The 20523-nt window shown below is 54.8% G+C and overlaps 1 protein-coding gene across 8 annotated transcripts in view; it reads right to left on the minus strand.

Annotated features, from left to right (window-relative positions):
- Window positions 1–720: 720 nt before the first annotated feature.
- SORBS3 (sorbin and SH3 domain containing 3) overlaps window positions 721–20523 on the minus strand; it is a 31161-nt gene continuing 11358 nt past the window's right edge. For 3 of the 8 annotated variants that reach the window (XR_007151374.1, XR_007151371.1, XR_007151375.1), the window contains 21 exons: window positions 20006–20162; window positions 19641–19758; window positions 17728–17921; window positions 16795–16858; window positions 14342–14380; window positions 13818–13911; window positions 12046–12133; window positions 11709–11795; window positions 11556–11609; window positions 10669–10755; window positions 10079–10125; window positions 9536–9675; window positions 9255–9307; window positions 9082–9128; window positions 8782–8896; window positions 7255–7380; window positions 5765–6070; window positions 5527–5671; window positions 4862–4962; window positions 4187–4293; window positions 721–1564 (listed from right to left, as the gene is read on the minus strand). Coding sequence is in view for 2 of the 8 variants with exons in the window: in XM_047854805.1 (XP_047710761.1) it covers window positions 1503–1564; window positions 4187–4293; window positions 4862–4962; window positions 5765–6070; window positions 7255–7380; window positions 8782–8896; window positions 9082–9128; window positions 9255–9307; window positions 9536–9675; window positions 10079–10125; window positions 10669–10755; window positions 11556–11609; window positions 11709–11795; window positions 12046–12133; window positions 13818–13911; window positions 14342–14380; window positions 16795–16858; window positions 17728–17921; window positions 19641–19758; window positions 20006–20162 (2086 nt within the window). In the remaining 6 variants the exon portion in view is untranslated. The remainder of the gene's footprint in view (window positions 1565–4186; window positions 4294–4861; window positions 4963–5526; window positions 5672–5764; window positions 6071–7254; window positions 7381–8781; window positions 8897–9081; window positions 9129–9254; window positions 9308–9535; window positions 9676–10078; window positions 10126–10668; window positions 10756–11555; window positions 11610–11708; window positions 11796–12045; window positions 12134–13817; window positions 13912–14341; window positions 14381–16794; window positions 16859–17727; window positions 17922–19640; window positions 19759–20005; window positions 20163–20523) is intronic. The other 5 variants (XR_007151373.1, XR_007151372.1, XR_007151376.1 and 2 more) reach the window with 5 other exon arrangements.

Raw genomic sequence — 20523 nt, forward strand, 5'->3', positions numbered from 1 at the left:
TCCTATAAAACAGAATCATATACCTGTCATTGAGACGCTTACGTCAGAGAACACACGTGTAGCACCTCATGCCCTGCTCAACTCCCAGCACCTGCCAAGGACTGGAGTTTTCTTTCTTGGCAGAGCAGCCGGCCCAGACGGTGCCACTGCTGTCGCCTAGCAGGATCCACCAGGCCCCAGGACTCTGAAACCTTGGGTGAGAAGAGTTGCTTCGAGTAAGCTGTGCCTCACCACTCCCAGCTTCCCGCAATTGATTGCTCAAAAACCCGAGCTCAAAGAAGAAAGTAAACAAACACACGAGAGCTTTGGTGTGGAACTGGAGCACACAGAAGGAAAACATTAGGAGCAGAAGAGCTAGAAATGTCATCTAGTCCAGCAACCCCATGGCCACTCCGGAATCAAAACAGCCTGCACACAAGGCCACATTCAGCTCCCATCTCTGGTTTCTCCCCACAATCAGGCCTTGCCCTGGGCCCTGTGACGTGAGTTCTCTCTCAGCATTGCTTGTCAGACTGCTGTCTGGTTCTGGGGGCTGCCCCATTCTGCCTGAGACCCGGGGGCTGAGATCTTTAGAGACAATGATGGTGTTTTTCCAGCCTCCCCTTTCACACACACACTCAACGTCCCACCTGGTTCCCAGCACAGCTGACAGCAGAAAGAATTCCCACAACGCTAAGCAGGAGGAGCCCTCTCCTGCCCAGAAGGAAAAGGACTGGCAAGGTCCCTGTATCCAGATTTATTTGACATTCTCTTTCAGAGGGGACTTGGGGGTTGGAGGAGCTGGGGAGGCTGGAGGGCAGCACATATCAGTCTTCTGGGAAAACACCTGGAATAGGCCAGTCCTCTGAGGCCCAGCCCTTCCTGGGCACTACAGCAGCAGGATGGCCCACACAGCCCAAGCCCAGGGCTTGGCAGCCTTTGGGAAGAGGGCGCCTTCAGGCAAGACCTCTTACCAGGCCTTGGGCACTAAGGAGGTGCTGTGTCCCTCTCCCACCTCACTCCCAAGCCCAGCTGGAGGCAGGAAGGCAAAGGGGGCAGCAGGTAAGCTGGACTGAAAGAGGAGGAATCTCCTCCAAGCAGAGGCGGCCTTTGGTCTCTGTTAGGTTAGGAAGCTGGTCCTTGTTAGAAGAACCCCATGGGGGTGAAGCTGGGAGCTGGTCCCTGTTAGAGGAAATGCCATAGCAGGGCGGGGTGGGGGGCTCCAGGGTCTGGTCTCAATAAGGCCTGGAAACAGTCTCCACTTCAAAGCAGACCTCTATATTTGGGGAGTGTGGTAGGGGAGGAAATAAAAAGGCTGTTGGAGGAATGTTTGTGAGTTGTGGGTGGGAAGCAGTCCAGGGGGCTTCGAGGGGGCTCCAAAGAATGGCTGCTGGAGTTGTCTGCAGATGCCAGCAGGTCAGGTCTTGGGGAAGGGAGGGGGGTGGATCTTCTCTCCCTCCTGTAAGTGCTACCGCTCCCCACCCCATCCTGGCTTGGCTTTGAGTTGCCACGGAGACCACCACTCAAACCGGAGCTACATAATTTCCAGGGAATGTCCCAAATTTCTGGGTCCTCCGGGAGACACCTGAAAGAGAAAAAGAGAAAAGGAATTCCCTAAACTTCTTTATTTAGTAGGAATGTGGGGGTGTGGGACCTTCTCCCTACTGGCAGTGCCCGGAACTGCATGTGGAGTCCCTGTCCCAGGGACGAAGGATTTGCTTTCCTTATTTCTGCCCCCTAGCGGCCAGCTGGGCAAAGCTACACTTCCTAAATTCAATGACTCGGAGTTTGAGTACTCTACAGTGTATATATAACTTTGCACACAGCACTGAATTACCCAGTGTTCCTCAGGAAAGTAAGCAGGAGGACGAATTCAGACCTTAAATCTGAGATTTAGCAGACCTTAAATATGGAGGAAACTCACTGTTCTCACCTTTATTTTTAAAAACAATTTAAAAAACTTTTTTAATGTTTATTTTTTGAGAGAGAGAGAGAGAGTGCAAGCGGGGTAAGGACAGTGAGAGAGTGAGACACAGAATCGAAACCAGGCTCCAGGCTCTGAGCTGTCAACACAGAGCCTGATGCAGGGCTCGAACTCAAAGACCACGAGATCATGACCTGAGCCGAAGTCAGACGCTTAACCGATTGAGCCACCCAGGTGCCCCTAAAAACAAACTTTTTAATGTTTATTTATTTTTGAGAGAGAGAGAGAGAGAGAGAGTGACAGAGAGACAGAGAGTGAGTAGGGAGGGGCAGAGAAAGAGGGAGACACAGAATCAGAGGCAGGCTCCAGGCTCCGAGCTGTCAGCACAGAGCCCGATGCGGGGCTGGAACCCACAAACTGCGAGATCATGACCTGAGCCTAAGCTGGATGCTTAACCAACCGAGCCATTCAGATGCCCCACCTTCAATTTATTTTTTTAAATGTTTATTTATTTATTTTGGGAGAGACAGAACCCCAAGCAGCCTCCACACCCAGTGCAGAGCTGGACGCGGGCCTCCATGTCACCACCATCAATGACCTGAGCCAGAATTGAGTCAGACACTTAACCCACTGAGCCACCTAGGCGTCCTTCACCTTCACCTTACAGATGGGACAGGCAGGCAAGGCCTAAAGAGAAGGCCGAGTGAATTCCCCAAAAGCACTTAGGGGTAGAGGTGGGAGTAAAATCCAGGCCTTGGGTCTGCTACAATCCCAAAGAAACCCATGTTCTGGGGGTGGAGAAGGGAGAATGCTAGAAGACACAGGAATATAAAATGAAAGTAAAGTCCTGAACCTTCCCCTCCTAGCAGGCTGGCATCCTGACTTCCTTATGAGCAGCCTATGCTCACCCTGTCCCCAGGCCTTGCCGATACTGTTGCCCTACCTGGGATGCCTCCCCTAATCCTTCCCCTGCCCTTCAAGGCCTAGCTCCCCAACTTCCTCCAGGAAGCCTTCCCTGTCCAAAATGATAACCACTAGCCACATGTAGCTACCGAGCTCTTGGACTGTGCTAGCGTGACTAAGATACTGAACTTTCCAAGTCTTTCCTCTAAAAGCACTTTGTGGCTTATACCACAAAAGTGGTGCTTTTTCTTCTTGTCTACATTTGCAAAGCTTTATTAGTAGTAAAGAAAAAAAATTCAAAAGCAGGGGCACCTGGGTGGCTCAGTCGGTTAAGCATCCAACTCTTGATTTCAGCTCACGTCATGATCTCACAGTTCATGAGTTCAAGCCCCGCATCGGGCTCTGTGCTGTCAGTGTGGAGCCTGCTTGGGATTCTCTCTCTCCCACTCTCTCTGCCCCTCCCCTGCGCTCTCTGTCTCAAAATAAATAAATAAACTAAGTAAATCCAGCAAAAGCAGAAATGTACAGAGGAAAATGAGGATGTGCCCCCCAAGCCCACCCCTCTGAGGCAAGCGCTGTTAACACGTTAGTGCTCCGTGATCGCTGGTGTGTCAGAAACTTGGTCAGCAATGAGGTGCTAGGATTCAGATGAGAAACGGTGGGTTGCCAGGTCAAGAGACTGCCCCTGGAGCCACCAAGCAGCCTTGCCACCCTTTAGGCTCGGCAGCCTGCTGTGGGAGAGGGCTCTGGCTGCTCGCTACTCTCTGAAAATGGTCCCTTCCTCTGAAGCTGAGGCCTGTATGGCCCTGCCCACTTGGAGGAAACAGGCTGTGTGAAGCCTGCTGGGTTGGTCACCTTGAACCAGGCCAAGGCCAACTTGAGGCTTCCTGCTTTAGTCCTTTGCCTGAGCTGCCCTAGGACCAGCCCTAAGGGCCGGGATCTTTCTCTACTCCCTCTTGTGGGCAGGGGAGCCAGCTGCTAACTGGGGGTGGGGGTGGGTATATTTGGATGTGAGACTTGGTCCTTCCCATCAGAGACAGGTGTGTGGTGGGAAGGACCAGGGCTGTGAGGGTCAGGAACGCTGCTGTCTTGAGTCCATGCTGACTTCATCAGTGACCCTGGGCTTGTCAGTCAGACTGCAAATCTTTGCTGAATCGGCACTGGCAGGCCGACAGCCCACTAAATCTTCCAAGGAACCCCAAGATATCCACTCTGACCTGTCCCTTGGGTCATCCCCCAGGACCCTGAGATATTCCCCAGGTATCCTGCCCAGAACTCACAGATATCCCCTTCTGGTCTGCCCCCCAGCCCACCTCCCTGGGACCCTGAAATACCCCTTCCAACCTGCCACCCCCCAGCCCACCTGCCAGGCCCACATACCCACAAACCAGCCATCATCACACTGCTGCATGACGTCCACACGATCCCCCTCCCGCAGCTCCAGCTCATCCTCATTCTGGGGCCGGTACTGGTACATCGCCCGATACCTGTGGGAGACAGCATCATGGCAACAACTAGAGTCTGGCCCCTGCCTCAGATCAGGCCCAGAGAGTCTAACTCAAGTGTTGCCGTGTCCTCTGAATTTTCCAGATAATCCCATTGGTCCCTGGCCCAGCTTCTAGAATGGCAACTCTGTCTGGCTTCAGTGCAACCTTTCCCAGGCCTGCACCCTGTGCTCCAAGCCCTAACTACCCTAACCCCTCCTCCTCCGAGCTCCCAGTGCCTTCAGGTCTGTTCTACCAGTTCCCACACTTCACACATACACGCACTGACCTCAGGGCTGGAAACACAGTGAGGAGACTGAGGCCAAGGGGCAGAGTGTGGGAAACTTGCTTTAAGGACAAAGGGCTAGCAGAGACAGGTCAGGACCACCACAGACAAGTGGCCGCCCAGCAAATCATCCATCGGTGCCAAAGGCAGGAGTTTACCAAATCTATCTTAGTCGGAAAAGGGCAAGCTATGGGGGGGGGGGGGGGGGGCGGGGGCGTCACTGTGCTCAGCACTGCCTGCAAGCAACACTCCACCCCTGACCAAGCACCCCTAGATGGTACTCACGGGGTCCAGTGTATCTGAGTGGTGTTTGGGGAGGTCCCCAGGTCCACGGGACGGCTGGAGCCTCCAGGATGGGACAGAGCTGACCCAGGGGTGCCGAAACCCTGGGGGTCCACGGGAGGAAAGGCAGGCACATGCAGGCATGAGGGAGGGGAAGTGCAATGGGCCCTCCCACTTTACCTCCTGCCCCCATCTCATCCTCTGAACCCCCATGGCAGAGAGGTCTGTCTGAGCATTGCACTTCACAGGGGCTGGAAAGCTGAGGCTCAGCTAGGGTAGGAGGCCGATTCTAAACGCCAGCACAAAGCCAGGCATGGGACATGCCTCATGCTCACATAGGTTTGCTGAGTGAATGGATGAGCACAGGAGTGAGCGTACCTGTTTGTGGACTATGTCAGCGTAAGTACCAATGATATCTTTTCCCCATCAGCTACTATAAGCTTTTAGTTCAAACCCACCCGAGTACCCTCTCCAGTGGGAATTATTATCTCCATTCCACAGCGGAGAAAACCTAAATCCAGAGACTGTATGTCATCTGCCTAAGGTCAGACGCAAGGGAATGGCAGACCTCTGACTCCCACATGACCCTGTCCTAGAAACTGATACAGGCAAATCACAAGAGTGGAGTCTATATGGTCAGGAGGTCGGGGCTGGCTTTGGGGTCACACCTAAAACTAGCTGGCTGCCCCATGCCTTCCTGGGCTGCAGCGCAAGGGCCAGAACCAACTTGAGAGGTCTGTGGTCCACAAGGCCAGGGTGGCTCTGCTGTGCAAGGTTCTGCCCAGCTATTCCACTGATCCTTCCTGGGGCAGACTAGGAAGGAATCCAAAGGATTCTGTCAAAGGAATGGAGAAAATAGTGTGGGAAGCAGGGATCAGCTCTCTAAGCTGAGGCAGGTCACCTTACCTGGCCCTGGGCTCTGGGCTCCTGGGTGGGGAAGGAGAAGCCAGTACGGCGGGGGGAGGTCTGGCTCCCCCAGTCAGGATCGACTGGGCTGTGTGGTGCTAATGGGGAGCTGGAGTGCCGAGCCAGACGGGCGGTGGTCAGACGGGGAGATGCAGGGAGCTGGGGGCCATCGTCACAGATCCGGACCCGGGGATCACGGCACACCTGCACGTAGCTGGCAGGGAAGATGCCCTGGCGCGCTGTGCCGGAGATGCGCCCCTCGTACCAGTTCTCATTCACCTTGCGGATCAGGCAGATGCGCTCCCCCTGGGGGTGCAGAAAAGCATCAGCATCTGCAAGGCCCTCCTGGGCACCATGCCCCTGCGGGTGCCCACGGGGGCTGTCTCATTTAAACCTAATGCCTTGCACAGAGCAAGTTCAGAGCAGGTCAGCAGGTTGTGCAGTCACGTCACTAGAAGGTGGTGGAATCAGGAGCCAAGCCCCGGCTGCCTGGGCTCTTCCCACAACATGCCACACTGGGCATGGATCAAGTCCTGCCTCTTTGGGAAGCCTATGTGACATGTACCCCTCTGACTCCAAAGCACCCTCTCCCCGGAATTCCAGTCACGGGGGAACCTGGTGGCTCTGCCAATTTCAAGCCGTGTGGCCTCGGACAAGTTACTGTGCCTCTCTGAGCCTAGTTTCCTCACATGTTAAGTGGGGATAGCAATCGTGTTGCTGTGAGGAGCAAGAGAGATCAGTGGCCGACTGGTAAGAAGCACTGGACAGCCATCAGTCGCCACTGCCGTGACACGGTCCTGTCCCTGCCTCTTCACTGGGTGATCTATCACCAGTGCATCAAAAAACAAATTCCCAGGGACAGCCAGTGTGTCCTCAAGCCCACATGCTGACTGACATTAGGCAGGGCTGCCCTGGGGAGGATGGTCTCCAGCCCTCTCCCGCCCCCCACCTCTCACTACCCAGCCAGCTCCTTCCCTCTCTCTCCCTGGGGCTAGCTCTTCTGGAGGACCTTCGCTAGGGGCATTCACGGTCTCTGCCCCCAAAATCAACCAAAGCGAGACCAGCTCCCGCTTTCTAGGACTTTTTCAAACTTCCTTATGATCTATAGTAAAAATTAACATTCTAATAACAACCCAGTATGCACTCACGCACATGAGTACATATGTAAGTGCCTAAAAGTTTGATAAAATACCCTTTCTACATGCAAGGCATTATAAGATTTCCATTCTGTTCTTATAAAAATGCTGATTATGATCCTCACAGCCTACCAACCTGCAAATGAAAAAAGCACAACTACTCTAGAAGTTTCAAACTTTTAAAAAATGGGCTAAATTAGGGGAAACATATGCAAAGAGATTAGGAAAATTTTTAAATACTGGGAGAATATGGGTACACTTGACTTCTTAAAAAAATGTTTTAGCTACACATATTTACCCATGTCCTCACCGGCCCCTGACCGCCCCCCCCCCCCACTTCCTGCCTGGCCGCACCTTGCGGAAGGACAGCTCCACCTCCAGATCCCCCTTGAAAGTGTACTGGGCCACTGCTTCTCCATACTCCAGCACCTGGTAGGTTGGAGGCTTGATGGGCTTAGGGATCTCATCTGCAGGCAGCACCTAGAGGAAGAAAGGTTAAGCCTGGGCATCAACTGGGCAGACCTGAGGCTCCCGGGAGGGTGAGGTAACAAAGAGAAGATGGTATCAGTGAGATGTGCCCCAGAAGCCAGCAAGGATACAGACAGCAGACACAAGCTTTGGGGTGGCCAGGGTGAGCACAGCCAAGGGGTGGTTAGTCCCAAAAGGCTATTGGAGGAAGAATTTCCCCTGTGGTATGTGGAGTAGGCAGTGGAAGAACAAAGATGGAAGTCAGTCCTAAGAGACAGTTTAAATTAGAGTACAGAAGTAAATGAAGAGTTCTAAAAAGCAGGGAACATCTTGCAACCTGATCTAAAAGTGAGGATCTAACACCACTGCCGATACCAAGTATCCTTCTTCCCTGTCCCTTCTACCCCACCAGGTGCCTAGAATCCCCACATTCCCTTTGCTTCACCCTATTCATAAAAAAAATCAAGAAGCTAGTAAACTACTTCATACTAATATGTAAATGACTAATAACACGGGATACTGCATATATTTGGTGGAGTTTCAGAATCACAGAGACTGTTCTGAAGGTAAGGGAGGCCTACTGATTCTTATCAAATCAAGAGCCCAAATTAAACAATAACCCAATCCATGGGTCAAAGAGGAAGTCACAAAGGAAATGAGAAAATACTTTGAGTTGAATTAAAAAAAAGCAAAACATCAAAACCTGTGGAGCATAGTTAAATCAGTGCTTACAGAGAAATTTATATCATTAAATACTCAAGGAAAATAAAGTTTTATTTATTTAAGTAAATTCTACTCCCAATGTGAAGCTCAAACTCACAACCCCAAGATCAAGAGTCGCATGCTCTACCCACTGAGCCAGTCAGGCACCTCTGGATCTTGTACTTAACCACTTGTCTCTGAACCTTACAAGGGCATCTGTAAAGTGGGGATGACTGATCTCTTCTCAGGTTAATGAGAGAACAAGGAAGGTACTACAGATGAAGAAAGTGATGCATGTACATGTGATGTGATTAGAAAGCTGTCACACACTACATGCCCTTGCCAGTTGCCCTCGGGATCCTTCCCAAAGACAGCTTGAGAGAGCTGCTGAATGGTGAAAGTCTGGGCACAGGGATGGGGTCGCTTGGTTCTCCTCCATGGGCTGCGCTCTACCTTTAGTCCTCATTTAAGAAACATGTCCTGAGTACAGGCAAAGTACTGGGTGCGGCCCTGTGGGGGCCAAGGGCATGAATGAGGCTGACCAGGCCCCTGCCCCTGGAGTTCACAGTTTTACCTATCAGGAAGCCTGTGAGATGTGTGGGAAGCAGTTAGCTCCAGAGAAGGGCTGTGGAGGGGTCAGTGCGTCTGCACCCTAAGTCTCTGCAACCCATCCGCCCTCCAGGCCGCACTCCTGCTTGCTCTCCTGCTTACTTCCACATAATTGGCAGGGAAGATGCCCAGTCTACCATGGTGCTCCCCTTCCAGCCAGTTCTTGTCCACCTCCTTGTGGATGTAGACAATGTCACCCTTCTTCAGAGTCAGCTCCCTGCAGGCCAGAGTAAGGACATCCAGCAAAGTGAGGCCCTCCCAATACTCCTTCCCTTCAGACCCTGTCTAGTGCACCCAGAGTCTCACCCACCTCTGGGGAGGCCCCGGCAGCCCTGTCCTCCCCTCCTCCCATAGGGTGCAGAGACAGTCCTGGGGGTGGGGAGGAGAGAGAAGGGCACTTACTTGGGGGACTGTGCCTGGAAGTCAAACTTGAGTCTGGCGGCCTTCCTCTGGGCAGGAGGAGAGGACAGAGGGAGTCACCTCAGTCAAGCAGGCGGCGGGTCTGAAACAGCCATCACCGGGACCCACCCCAGACCCCCTCGCACCCTGACCCTAGTGCTTTCACCCCTCCTTACCTTCTTCTCTTCCTTCCTGGCTGGGCTGCCCCCTCGTTCAGAGGCACTAGGGTCTGTGGAGAAGCGCTACCTCAGCTTGGGAACGCCACGTCTGGGGGGGTGGAGTTGGGATGGTGTTCCGCTCCCCCCCCCCACCCCATGACAGGGACCAGTGGAAGCAGGGGGCTCTATGAACGTCCTGCCTCCCCACCCCCCCCACCGCCCCCCACCCCCAGCCCAGGCACCAGCATAACTGGTGCGTGGTGGCGGGCGTCTGGGTGAGAAAAAGAGCTGGTCCTTACCTCGGGCGGAGGTAGGGTAGACAAAGTCCCTGCGACCTAGGAAGGGGCTTGTTCCATCCGCCATTCTGTGGGGGCTCAGGGGCCGGGAGGAACCCTGGTAAAGTGCATTCGGGTAACTGGAGCTCCAGGCGGAGGCCGGGCTGCGCGGGACACAGCGAGTGAGCCACCTGTCCGGGGCCTCACACCCTACGCCGCTCACCCCTGCCCGCCCAAAAGTCTCCCCGCATCTCCCGCCGCCTCCTCCCAAGGCGTCTCCCACGTCCCGGGCTCTGAACAGGATGTCCTACTTCCCCAGCGGTCGCGGCCGGGAAAGGGTGCGGCCTGGGGCCGCGGGAGGGCGCGTGGGAAGCGCGAGGCTCCCTCGGCCTCGCTCCGCCGCTGGCCGCGGCCACCCAGTCCTCGGACGGGGACAGGTTTCCCTCCGCGGCCACTGGCCAACCTCCCAGGCCCCTCCTCCCGCGCCCTCCGCGGGGCTCGCCCCCCTTCCCAGCGCGGCCGCCCCCTCCCCGCGCCACGTCCCCGGCGCCCCGCCGGGCCACTCACCGCGCTGGAGGCCGCGGCTCCCGGCACCGTCGGGGCACTTGGGAACTCTGTGCGGGGAGACCGGGCGCGGTCAGGGCCCGGGACGCTGGGGCCCCGCGGCAGCCGAGGCCGCCGCCTCCGGAAAAGTTTGCGGCTCGCAAGGGCGGGAGGGATGGGAAGGGGCAGGAGGGACGCGGGGTCCTAGAGTCGCCCGCGCAGGCGGGAGGGCCGGGAACCCGGGAGGAGCCGACGAGCCGGGGGAGGAACCGTGGGGTGGCGGAAGAGGGGAGGCCGGCCCAGGAAACTGGGGCCGGGTAAGGGTTGGGGTCCCTGCGGGCCGAGGTCGGGGTGGGGGGGGTGCGGGGCGGGGCGAGGCCGGGGCGGGGAGCCCCCGGCACTAGGACGTCAGGCTGACGTGGAGTCCGCCTGGAAGGGTTCTTAGGGGTCATTTGGAAAAGTCAACGCCCTGCATTTTATAAAGGAGAGAGCAGACAGGGATGAAGTCCGTCCAAGGTCGCGCTGGAGGCAACACCTCTGGTCTGCCTGCCCCTCCCACCCACACTCAGCTGCTGCGGGCTCAGGGTCCCAGGAGGGGACTGGGAGGCCGGTACCTTGGGGGATGGCTGCCGGGTCTCAATTGACCGCAGGTCCTTGTCCAGCTCCGCGCTCAGCTTGGCCAGCTCTCTCTCCAGCAGGACCTGGGGGCGGGTTATGGGGAGAGACTTGGGCAGTAACGGGGGTGGGGAGAGGGAGGAAGGGGCGGGAGAGCGGGGTGGTGGAGGACACAGTGCAGGAGCGCTGATCGAAGGTCAGATTGGAGAAACCCAATGGGCAGCTGGACAAAGCATGCAGTGCTTGGGTAAAGGGCGGGCTCCCTGTCTGTGGGCCTGCCCAGAGCTGTCTCAGGGTATCAGGATGGCCTTTCCACAGCTTCTCACTGGCCCCTCCCATCTGACCGGGCTCGCCCATCCCTACTCCCATGATAGTACCTTAGTACTTCCTGATAGTGTCTGTTGTCTTGTTACTTCCCTGCTCCAGAGCCTATAAGGCTCCCTATTTCCTCTCTGATCAAGTCTTCTGTGCTTTCCACAGCCTGTACTCCACCTGCTCTCCCTTCTGCTGCCCCTCCAGCCTTTGCCTCTGTGTCTCCCCACACTGAGTGCTCTCTCTCTGGCTCAACAAGCTCTCCCAAATCTTGAGAGCCCAGCTCCACCTCCAGGAACACTTCCTGACAAGTCCACACTGACCACTCCCTTCTCTGGTCCTGCTTTGGTCAATAGACATTGATTCAACACATATTTGAGTGTATACTTTATGCCAGGTACTGTCCCAGGTGCTGGGCGTACAGAGGTCAACTCTATGGGACTGGAGAGGGTCAGAGCTTTGGGTCTCTGGCCTTGCCCACAGTCACTGGGGCCAATACCACCCAGGAGTCTCCCTCATTTGTCCCCCAACATAGCTGTCTCTCTCCTTCACCAACCTATCCTGCAGCACTCACCTCAATGGGCTGGGAGGGCTTCTCAACAGGGTCATCCACTAGCGGTTTCTTGGGCTAAGGGTGGGAAAGGTAAGTCAGAGGGGGTGAATCCCCTTTCATAAATGCACTAGCTAAGGAGTATGACCACTCTCAGAGGGCCAGGAGGATACTCACCTTCTGCCCACTCTCTAGTTCTTGCAGAAATTGGTTCCAAGAATCTTCCGTCCAGACATTTTCCACTTTCTCTTGGCGTCTGAGCACCTGCATGGAAGTTGGTGGGCATCAACTTGAGTAGAGGGGTGCCAGGAGACTGTCCAGGCTCAAAAAGTAGGCTTGTAGGCCACTGCCTCACCCCTGTGCCTGCCAGTGCCCTCCTAAGGATTCTGGGCTTTCAGGGCTGCACAGGACAGGCCCCAAACTGAAAGGGCATTATCTATACTCTTTCGCCAGAGGGGACTGGCCAAAGGGCACAGCACTGGGGGTAGTGTGGGGAGGATGCTGGGAAGGCTACCTGATGTGGGGTTTGGTGTAGGGAGGATGCTCCAGGATTACAGTTGAAGGTGCTTCTAGAAGACTCTTCAGAGGGGTCCCAACTTCTTCTAAAGACAGGGGAGGACATCTCTTCAGTTTCCTTTTAGGGAGACTGAGGCATACGTGAAAACACAGCCCTGCACATACACACATCACCCCTCACTACTGGCTCCAGCCTGCGAAAGCAGTGTTACATACTGGAAAGTTACGAGCTCTGAGTTCAAATGCCAGCTCTACCACTTAGCTGTGACCTTTTTGGCAAGTTACAGGGCTCTCAGAGCCTCAGATTCGATACCTATAATATGAGTAGGATTCCCACCTTCATGAGGGTGTGGTGAAGCTATGGCTAGACCTTTCCTACTGGCCTTGGTGAAATACTCTACATTCGTGTTCAGTCTGGCCCCATGACTGTGGCTATGTATGTCTGTGCAGCTTTGATGAAGCTGGTCTTTCTGGCTGTCACAGCTGAGCGGTCTTACACACATGCCTGAGTGTGGGACCACATCCTAGTCCAAGGAGAACCCAGGGCAGGGGAAAGAGCCTGTGGCCCTGACTCAGGAGCCTGGGTAAGCTATTTCTGTTCCCTCAGCCTCAGTCCCTTAAGGGTTCTGGATTCAGTGATGTCATCTGTGAAAACACTCCAGCCACCAAAGCTCCACACGGTCACATTTGCCCTAGTTCCCCTCCAGGGCTCCTTTCTTGGCTGGCTTAAATGTTCCAGCCTCTGTTGAGTTTGAATGTTTCCACCAAGTGGATTCACTGTACCAAGCTTATCAAATGATGGAATGTCTGACCGGAAGGTGAGGATTTATTGGCTGTATGACTCTATTCCCTATTTTAGAAATAATGATATTAGTAATAACAGTGGTAATGAGAATAGAATACACCATTCCTAATTTAAGGGAGCTCTAGTCATATTTACTCCTGTATATTAGTGATATTTGTGGAGACTTGCTATGTGCCTTTATACTCACAACCACCTTGTGGTCCCCACTCAACAGATGGCTGAGATTGGTTAAGGTGCCCAAGGTCACATGGCTAGTGGCAGCACAGCAGCTTGAATCCAAACTCTGGGTTCAAATCTTGAGCTCTTAGCCTCTATCTTACTGATGACACCAAGAGCCACAGGCCAGTTATGGCCACGCTAATGAGGGTAATCCCTTCCTATAAAGGAATAAGAAACCCCTTGATTTCACTGTGAGCAGAGCTCCTGATTCTCAAGGTCTGGCTGAGCCCCTCCAGGACCCTGGCAGCCTGGGCTGGGCTTGTGTGGTTTGTGCAGAACAAAGGAACTACATCCTTCACTTATGTGGAAGGGTGCCTCTCTCATCCTCATCTCCCCCGACTTGGGAGGAAACTTGGGATCCTCTGCACCCCTTGTTTTCTCTAAGGCTGTGGAGTGAATGGCCACAGGTCCATGCCCAGCCTGTGGGCCACTCCACTCTCCACCCCATATGACCTGTGGATCTTTGGTGTGATGAGTTCCTGCTACCAACCACAAAAGAATCACAGGCATTCCTGACCAGGAATGGGTGCGGAGTCCACCCCTGCCCGCCATTCCCCTTTGGCCCTGGCTGCGAGGAGGGTATCTGGAGTGGTGGGGACCCTAAGGAGGAGCAGAGCTGTGGGGTAGGGCAGAGGGAGGGGGGCACAGAGAGGCTGCACCGGCCATGGCCACCAGGGGGTGCCAGTCCCCACAAGGAAGCTAGCACCCCTCTGCAGCACTTGGGCCCCTTTCCTAGGATGGCTCACCCACTCAGAGAAGAGGCCTGGCCTGGCCTGGCAGCCGGTCTTTGCTGGGGCGCTGGATGCCTTGAGTCTGCAGAGGCCGCACAGGAGGAAGCCACTGAGGGTGGGAGAAGACAGGCCAGGGGAAGTGAGAGCTGAGCTTGAGGATACCTGGGTGACCATTGAAGGCTCTGGCACCCATGCTCACACATGCTCATGGGTGGCTTGTGGGAACAGGGTTGGGGTTTGCACCAAGGGCTTCACACTCTTTACTAAATCTCCACAACTCTGGGGTAGGTAGTGTCCCCATTTTACAGATGATGAGAGAGAAGCCCAGAGAAATCAGAGCCAGGGCTAAGATGTTGACTGGACAGCGAAGCTGAGGTTTTTCATCGCCACCTACCAGGGGATTTGAAGCTCACTGAAAAAGGGCTATAGGAACTTCTCAAGTTGAAGGAAGCCAACGGGGAAGCCTCAAAGCCAGGCATGGCTTACGAGATGGGCAAATGCAGGCACTGAGTTGGGGCGGGCCACCCGCATCCCCTCACCTTTGGGTGATTCCTCAAAGGTCCAGTCCAGCTGCAGGTCTGCAGGAGCAGAAAGGACCATATCAGGGATGGGGCCGCAAGTGAGGACACCGAGCCCTGTGAGGCTCCCTCAGCTGCTCCCAGCCATCCTCCTGCTAGAGCAGGGGACAAGGGGCTGAGTCAGGGCCTGAAGAATGTCCCGAGGGAGGGAAGGAATTAGGAGGGCAGTTCTCTGGAGGGCTTGAAATGCCTCTGGCAGACCTCGGGCCTGAGTGAGCCAACCCAGGCAGCGGACTTGCCCAAACCCTCTTGTTCCTCCCTCCCCACGTTCCCACACACACCCTTTCCCTGACCTTTGTAAGCCTGCCCTCACCATGTCAGGTTGGGGAAATTCCACCTCCCCTTCTCCCTCTTTCCCTTTCTGCACCCCCTTCTGAATGCCTGTCCTTCCCCCTTTGCCCAGACCCACTCCTCATGGCGCTCATGACTTTCCGGGGCCTCCTAGGAAAAGCTGCTGACCAGCCAACCCACTTGATCCCCTTGGCATGCAGACGTGCCACAACAGCACTTGTCTTAAATGCAAACCAAAATGCCTCTCCCCAGATCCCAGACGTCCTCCAGCTCCTAGACTGTTTGGCTTTCCTTTGCAAGAAACAGCTGTGCCATCACTAACTCACTGTCTCCAATGCCCCTTTTTGGTAAGCAGATTTCAGCTCCAACAGATTGCCCCCAACTGCTCTTATGAAAGACCCCAGTGACCTCCATGTTACCAAATCAAAATGGTCAGTGTGCCTGGGTGGCTCAGTCAGTTAAGCCTCCAACTCTTGTTTTCTTTCAGCTCAGGTCACGATCTCACAGTTGGTGAGTTCCAGCCCGCATCAGGCTCCACTCTGACAGCGTGGAGCCTGCTTAGGATTCTTTCTGTCCCTCTCCATCTCTGCCCCTCCCCTGCTCGCTCTCTCTCTCTCAAAAACAAACAAACTTTAAAAATATTTTTTAAAATGGTCGATCTGTCACAGTGGATCATTCCTCCTGGAAAGTTCTTTTTCACTTGGCTTCCCTGCTGTACCTTCTTTGCTTGGCTGATTTCTGCTCATTTCTCAAATCTCTGAACATCCAAGTACCTGGGGACTCAGTCCTTGGGCCTCTGTCTATCTCCCCAGGTGATCCTGTCTAGTCTTCTGGCTTAAAAAAAAAAAAAATACTGTCTATTGCAGGAATTCACATTGGAATTAGTTGGGGGCTTTAAATCAAAATATCTTTGAGTGAATCCCAGGTATTTCCATCTGTAGCTTAGGCCTCACCCCTGAACTGCCGACTTGCATATTAACTGCCTGCTTGACACCCCCAAGCAGATGGACCTCATCTAAAACTGAACACCCCTTAGACTGTACCTGTCTCACTTCCCTGTACTTATAAGAGGGGCGCTCTTTGACTTGCTCAGGTTTCAAGTCATCCGTGACATCTCTCCTTCATGCCACATCCAATCCATCAGCAAATCCCCATGACTCTGTCTCCACAATCCCACAAGTCCCACTGCTACTTCCCTGGTCTGAGACACAGTCCGTCTCTAACCTGGATTAAAGCCAGGCCCCCTAAGTGGTTCACTGCATCCTGCATCCTCGTCTCCTCCCCACCTGGCAGCCGGGCCTCCAGAGTCTCCTCCCCACCTGGCAGCCGGGGCCAGCCTCCAGAGCAGGTCACTCTTCTGCTCAGAACCTCCCAGTGGCTCCTCAGCTCTTACGGAGTAGAAGCCAAAGTCTGATAATGGCCCTAAAGGCCCACCGTGACCAGATCCCATCACTCTGCCTCTGTCTCCCACCAGTGCCCCTCTCACCCCAGCCCAGCCTCTCCTTGCTGCTCCAGAAAGGCCTGCTTCTGCCTCTGGGTCTCTGCCACTCCCCCTGCTGCCAGGCTCCTCTCCTGGCTCTGCAGGGCCGACTCCTTCCCTCCCTCAGCTCTGCTCAGATGCCACCACCTATCAGGGCCTTCCCTGACCAGCCCGCACTGGGCACTGACCTTTTCTTTTCTCCCTTGCCCTTACCACAATCTGCCATATTAAATATTTATCTGTTCATTCTGTGTCTCCCTCTGTCTTCAGCTTCACTGCAGCAATGACATTCTTTTTTATTCCCTGTTTTATCTTCAGCACCCAGAATAGTGCTCAGCACACAGTAAGTGCTCAATAGGTGACCAGGGGGGCTGATGTGACAAATGAGTGACTGCATGGCTTCCTAGAACTCTCAGAGGATACCAGGGACAGTGTCTGGTCATCATCCCCCCTCCCCGCCCAAGGACAGAGAAGACTTTGGAGGCTCCAAACCCTTTGGCCTGTTTTAGGGACCGCTCACCACAGAGCCTGGGGTGGTGGAGACCTCCCTGAGCAGGTACGGTCCCTTTTCTGCCCATCCCTCCCCCTGCCTCAGGGGTGGAGCCCAATCAGGCAGAGAGAGGGCCCTAGAAGCGTGTCTCACCTGGCATTTTCCGGTGAATCTGCTGGAACATTCTTCGGTACCAGTCCCTGGGGCTGTCAACACTCTGGGGTCAGAAAAGACAAAGTCAGACCACCCTCTTGATATGAAGCCACAGGAGTTTTTCCACACTGGTAATTTCTCTGGCCACCCTTGAAGCCCCAGTGGGGGGACTGTTGTGATATGTCTAATAACAGTAACTTCATGTAGCACATTACATATGAACAAGGTATAGGGAAGGATCTCCCTCAGTGATGGTCCCGAGGCTGTGAGATTTGGGGTGTTTTCTGTTTTCCCTCTTTGCTTTTCTATATTTCTGGTATTTCTACAACAAACATATATTTGCACACAATGAAAAATAAATGCAATAACACAGGCTGTTATTTCATGGCCCCTGCCTCACTGGAGGCTGAAAACAGCTGTGGGAAGCATGTTACCAACTTCAGTTCCAGGTGGAGAACTGAAGGCAGGTGGCTGGCTCAAGACAGGCATGCAGTGGAAGAAGGGCAGACTCCTCAGAGCCTGGGCCCTGGATCCTTCCATGCCTGCCACCGTGTGAGGCCTTCTCACTCAGAGGACTCTCGCTAGCTCATTCAGCCCAGTCATTCACTCCTTGGCTGTGCTAGGCCCCGTGGCTATGAACAGAGGGGACCCCTGCCTCGCTCAGCCCTTACAGCAGGAACTCTGCTCCTCTGAGAACCTGGGGGCATTCTAGATCCCCTTTCCTCCCACAGACCACTTGTGCAACTCAGACACACAAGAGCACCTGTAATTTTATGTGGCTTATGACCCCCCAAAACCCATCATGGTTGAGCCCTGCTTTAGTCTGAAATGGTTTGGGTGCATTCTTTGTGGCTCCCACTTTAATTCACAGAAGTGGAGATCAGCACGGGTCCCTAGGCCCCATCTGTCAGTGGCCTCCAGCCCTGGACTCACAGATCGGGGGGCAATTGGCATGCCGCTCTCATCCACGGGCCCGATTCCTTCATACTTGATCCAGCGCTTGTCCCGACGCTTGTTGTCCTTGGTCCATGTGGCTGACCAGTTGTGGGGGTGCTGGGAGGCAGGGGTCTTCTGGCTCCCAGGGGGCTGGCTCCCAGGACCTGGCCAGGTCTGATACCAGGCAGGGTCTGTGGGGAGTGTGCAGTAGAGCATTAGCAAAGGGCAGCGGCCCCACCTGGACTTGTTTGTCCCTTTGGTCTTCAGAACACTGATCCTGTGGGTGCAAAAAATTTAAACATCTCCTTGTTTGTTTGGACTGATGGCTTGGACCCTACAAACTTCCCCATCCCCAGCAAGACCACAGGCCTTTGTTTATTTTTTAAGTTCGAGTGAATGAAAGTGGATTTTTCCCGAGAAATCTGTGCCCAAGTCTACCCTATCCTTTCCTCGGGCTGCCCTAAAAGTCTTCAGAATGAGGGCTGCGAATCATTACTGGCAGAGAATGCTGGGGACGGTCCCAGCTGGGAAGGCAGCAGGGTGCGGCAGAAAAGGGGTGGAGGGGACAAAGAATTCAGATGCCAGCTTGCCACCTACTGGCTGTGTGACCTGGGGCACAGCAAGCAACCTCTCAGTGACTCAGTTTCCACTTCTGTAAAACAAGGGTAATCATGGCAAAAATCCAGGGAGATCCAGTGTGTGTGACTGTGCCGAGCACAGTGCCTGACACACACTCACAAGGCTCTTTTTTTCTTTTAATGTTTGTTTTTATTTTCGACAGAGACACAGAATGTGAGTGGGGCAGGGGCAGAGAGAGAGGGAGACACAGAATCCGAAGCAGGCTCCGGGCTCCAAGCTGTCAGCACAAAGCCCGACGTGGGGCTCGAACTCATGAACTGTGAGATCATGACCTGAGCCAAAATCGGACGCCTAACTGACTGAGCCACCCAGGCGCCCCTCAAGGCTCTTGATAAGGGACAGAAACTCATTCACCAGACGTGGCTACGTCTCAACAGTGGCTACCATCCTCAACTTCCCCAGAACCTTCAGCCCCCAAGTCACCAGTGTAGCAGCAGAAGGTCTTCAGGCCTGGAAGGACCAGGGTTTGAATCTCGGTTCAGCCTCTGCAACTGAACATCCCTGAGACTCAGGTTCTTACTAGGAAGATGCTGATAATTGTAGCTTACCTTTCCAGGACTTCAAGGGATTAAATGAAATAAGGCTTGTGAATGTGTCTTTTCAGTGTCCTACAAGCTCTAAGTGTTCAACAATTATTTGTCAAATGAATAAACTACTTGACACAGAGCCTGCCTCAAGAGGATGCTCAATGAAGGAGGTTCCCTCCTCAGGAGAGGGGCCTTTAGGGTAGACCTGCACCCAGAAGGTCCCAGGATCTTCTGGACCCCATGGCCCAGACTCTGGTGACTGGTAGGAGCCTAGGAGCTGACGGGCTCTCAGAGCTGCCTCTCCAAACTTCCGTTTGGCTGGTGAGTACAGACTGGAGCAGCCCCTAGGCCCTGCTGTGAGGTTTGGCCCCCACACTTTCGGCAGACAACATATGCTCACGTTCCTCCACACTTCCATCCCAAATCCAAGCTATTCCATTGTCTGCTAGAGGTCCCCCAGCCTCCCAAGACTGTGTCCCCTGCATACTTCCTTCCCCTGGCACTGGGGTACAGGAGGAGGGGAAGAGATGCGTCGGACTGCTCTCCCACAGCACATTTTACACTCACAGGACACCAGTGCTCACACGGAGAAGGGCAGCTAGCTGAGCTTGGAGGCCCAGGACCTTGAGAGTCCTGCCATTGCCTTCCTGGCCCTCCTGCCCATCACAGGGTGGTACCAGGTCAAAGGCCCACGAAGCTCTGATCCCCCCCACCCCCAACATGGGGATCTTGGAGCAGACCCACCTGGGTGCCGGGAAGCATCTCTCCTGGAGGGTAAGTACCCATTGCACACGGTCCTGGGCGCAGGGTCATGAAACTGGAAATTAAGGGTGTTGGAGCCACCATTCCGGATCACAGGCACCTGTGGGGAGGGGCCAGGAGCAGCAGCTCAGGCCCGAAGTTTCCGCAGAAGGGCAGGAACCATGGACAAGGTTTACCCCATGGTGAGCGCTGGAGGGTCAGCCTAACCCCTTTGTAGGTAGCCAGCAAAGCTCTCTAGAGCTATCTTCTGCCCCTTCCTTCCCTTTAATCCTCCTGCTCCCCCACCTGTCCTTTGAGGTCCCCATCAACTCTGGGCCCACAGTAACCCTCTCTTCACTGTCACTCACCCGTGCCCCCTGGGAGGATGACCCTATGTGAGCCCGGAGATTGCCAGGGATGAAGTCGTCCAGGCTGAGCCCAGCGGGGAGGCTGCAGGGTGGAGCCTGCATGCTTGGATCAAGGTTGGAGGGCTCCTGGTGTGCCAGCTGCTCCTCTGTGTGCCCTCTGTGGGGAAGGAAGGAGGAAGGGAAAGCCCTGCTGGGCTCGGGCTGCCCATGCCCTCTGGGCTCAACCTTGGGGTGGGGGATTGGAGGGGACAGCTGTGGGAGGGGGTCAGGCCAGCTGGGTGGGAGTCAAGGACCCAGGAAACAGGCCTCTGCGGGCGATCGCCTGCAGGCTGCCCGTGCCTGCTCTCAGAGGCACAATGGGCTGCTTGTTAGGCCCGGGCCAGGAGCTCCGGGTGGGAGTGGGGGAGGGGGAAGTCAGGCAGGGAGGAGGGGAGGTTGGCCAGGAGCAGGCCTGCTGGACAAAGCCTTGGGCACACGGGCCTGCTGGCCAGCCCCTCTGGGGCTCTCACTGCACAGTG

This window comes from Prionailurus viverrinus, chromosome B1, assembly GCF_022837055.1.
Source record: "Prionailurus viverrinus isolate Anna chromosome B1, UM_Priviv_1.0, whole genome shotgun sequence".
Taxonomy (NCBI): domain Eukaryota; kingdom Metazoa; phylum Chordata; class Mammalia; order Carnivora; family Felidae; genus Prionailurus; species Prionailurus viverrinus.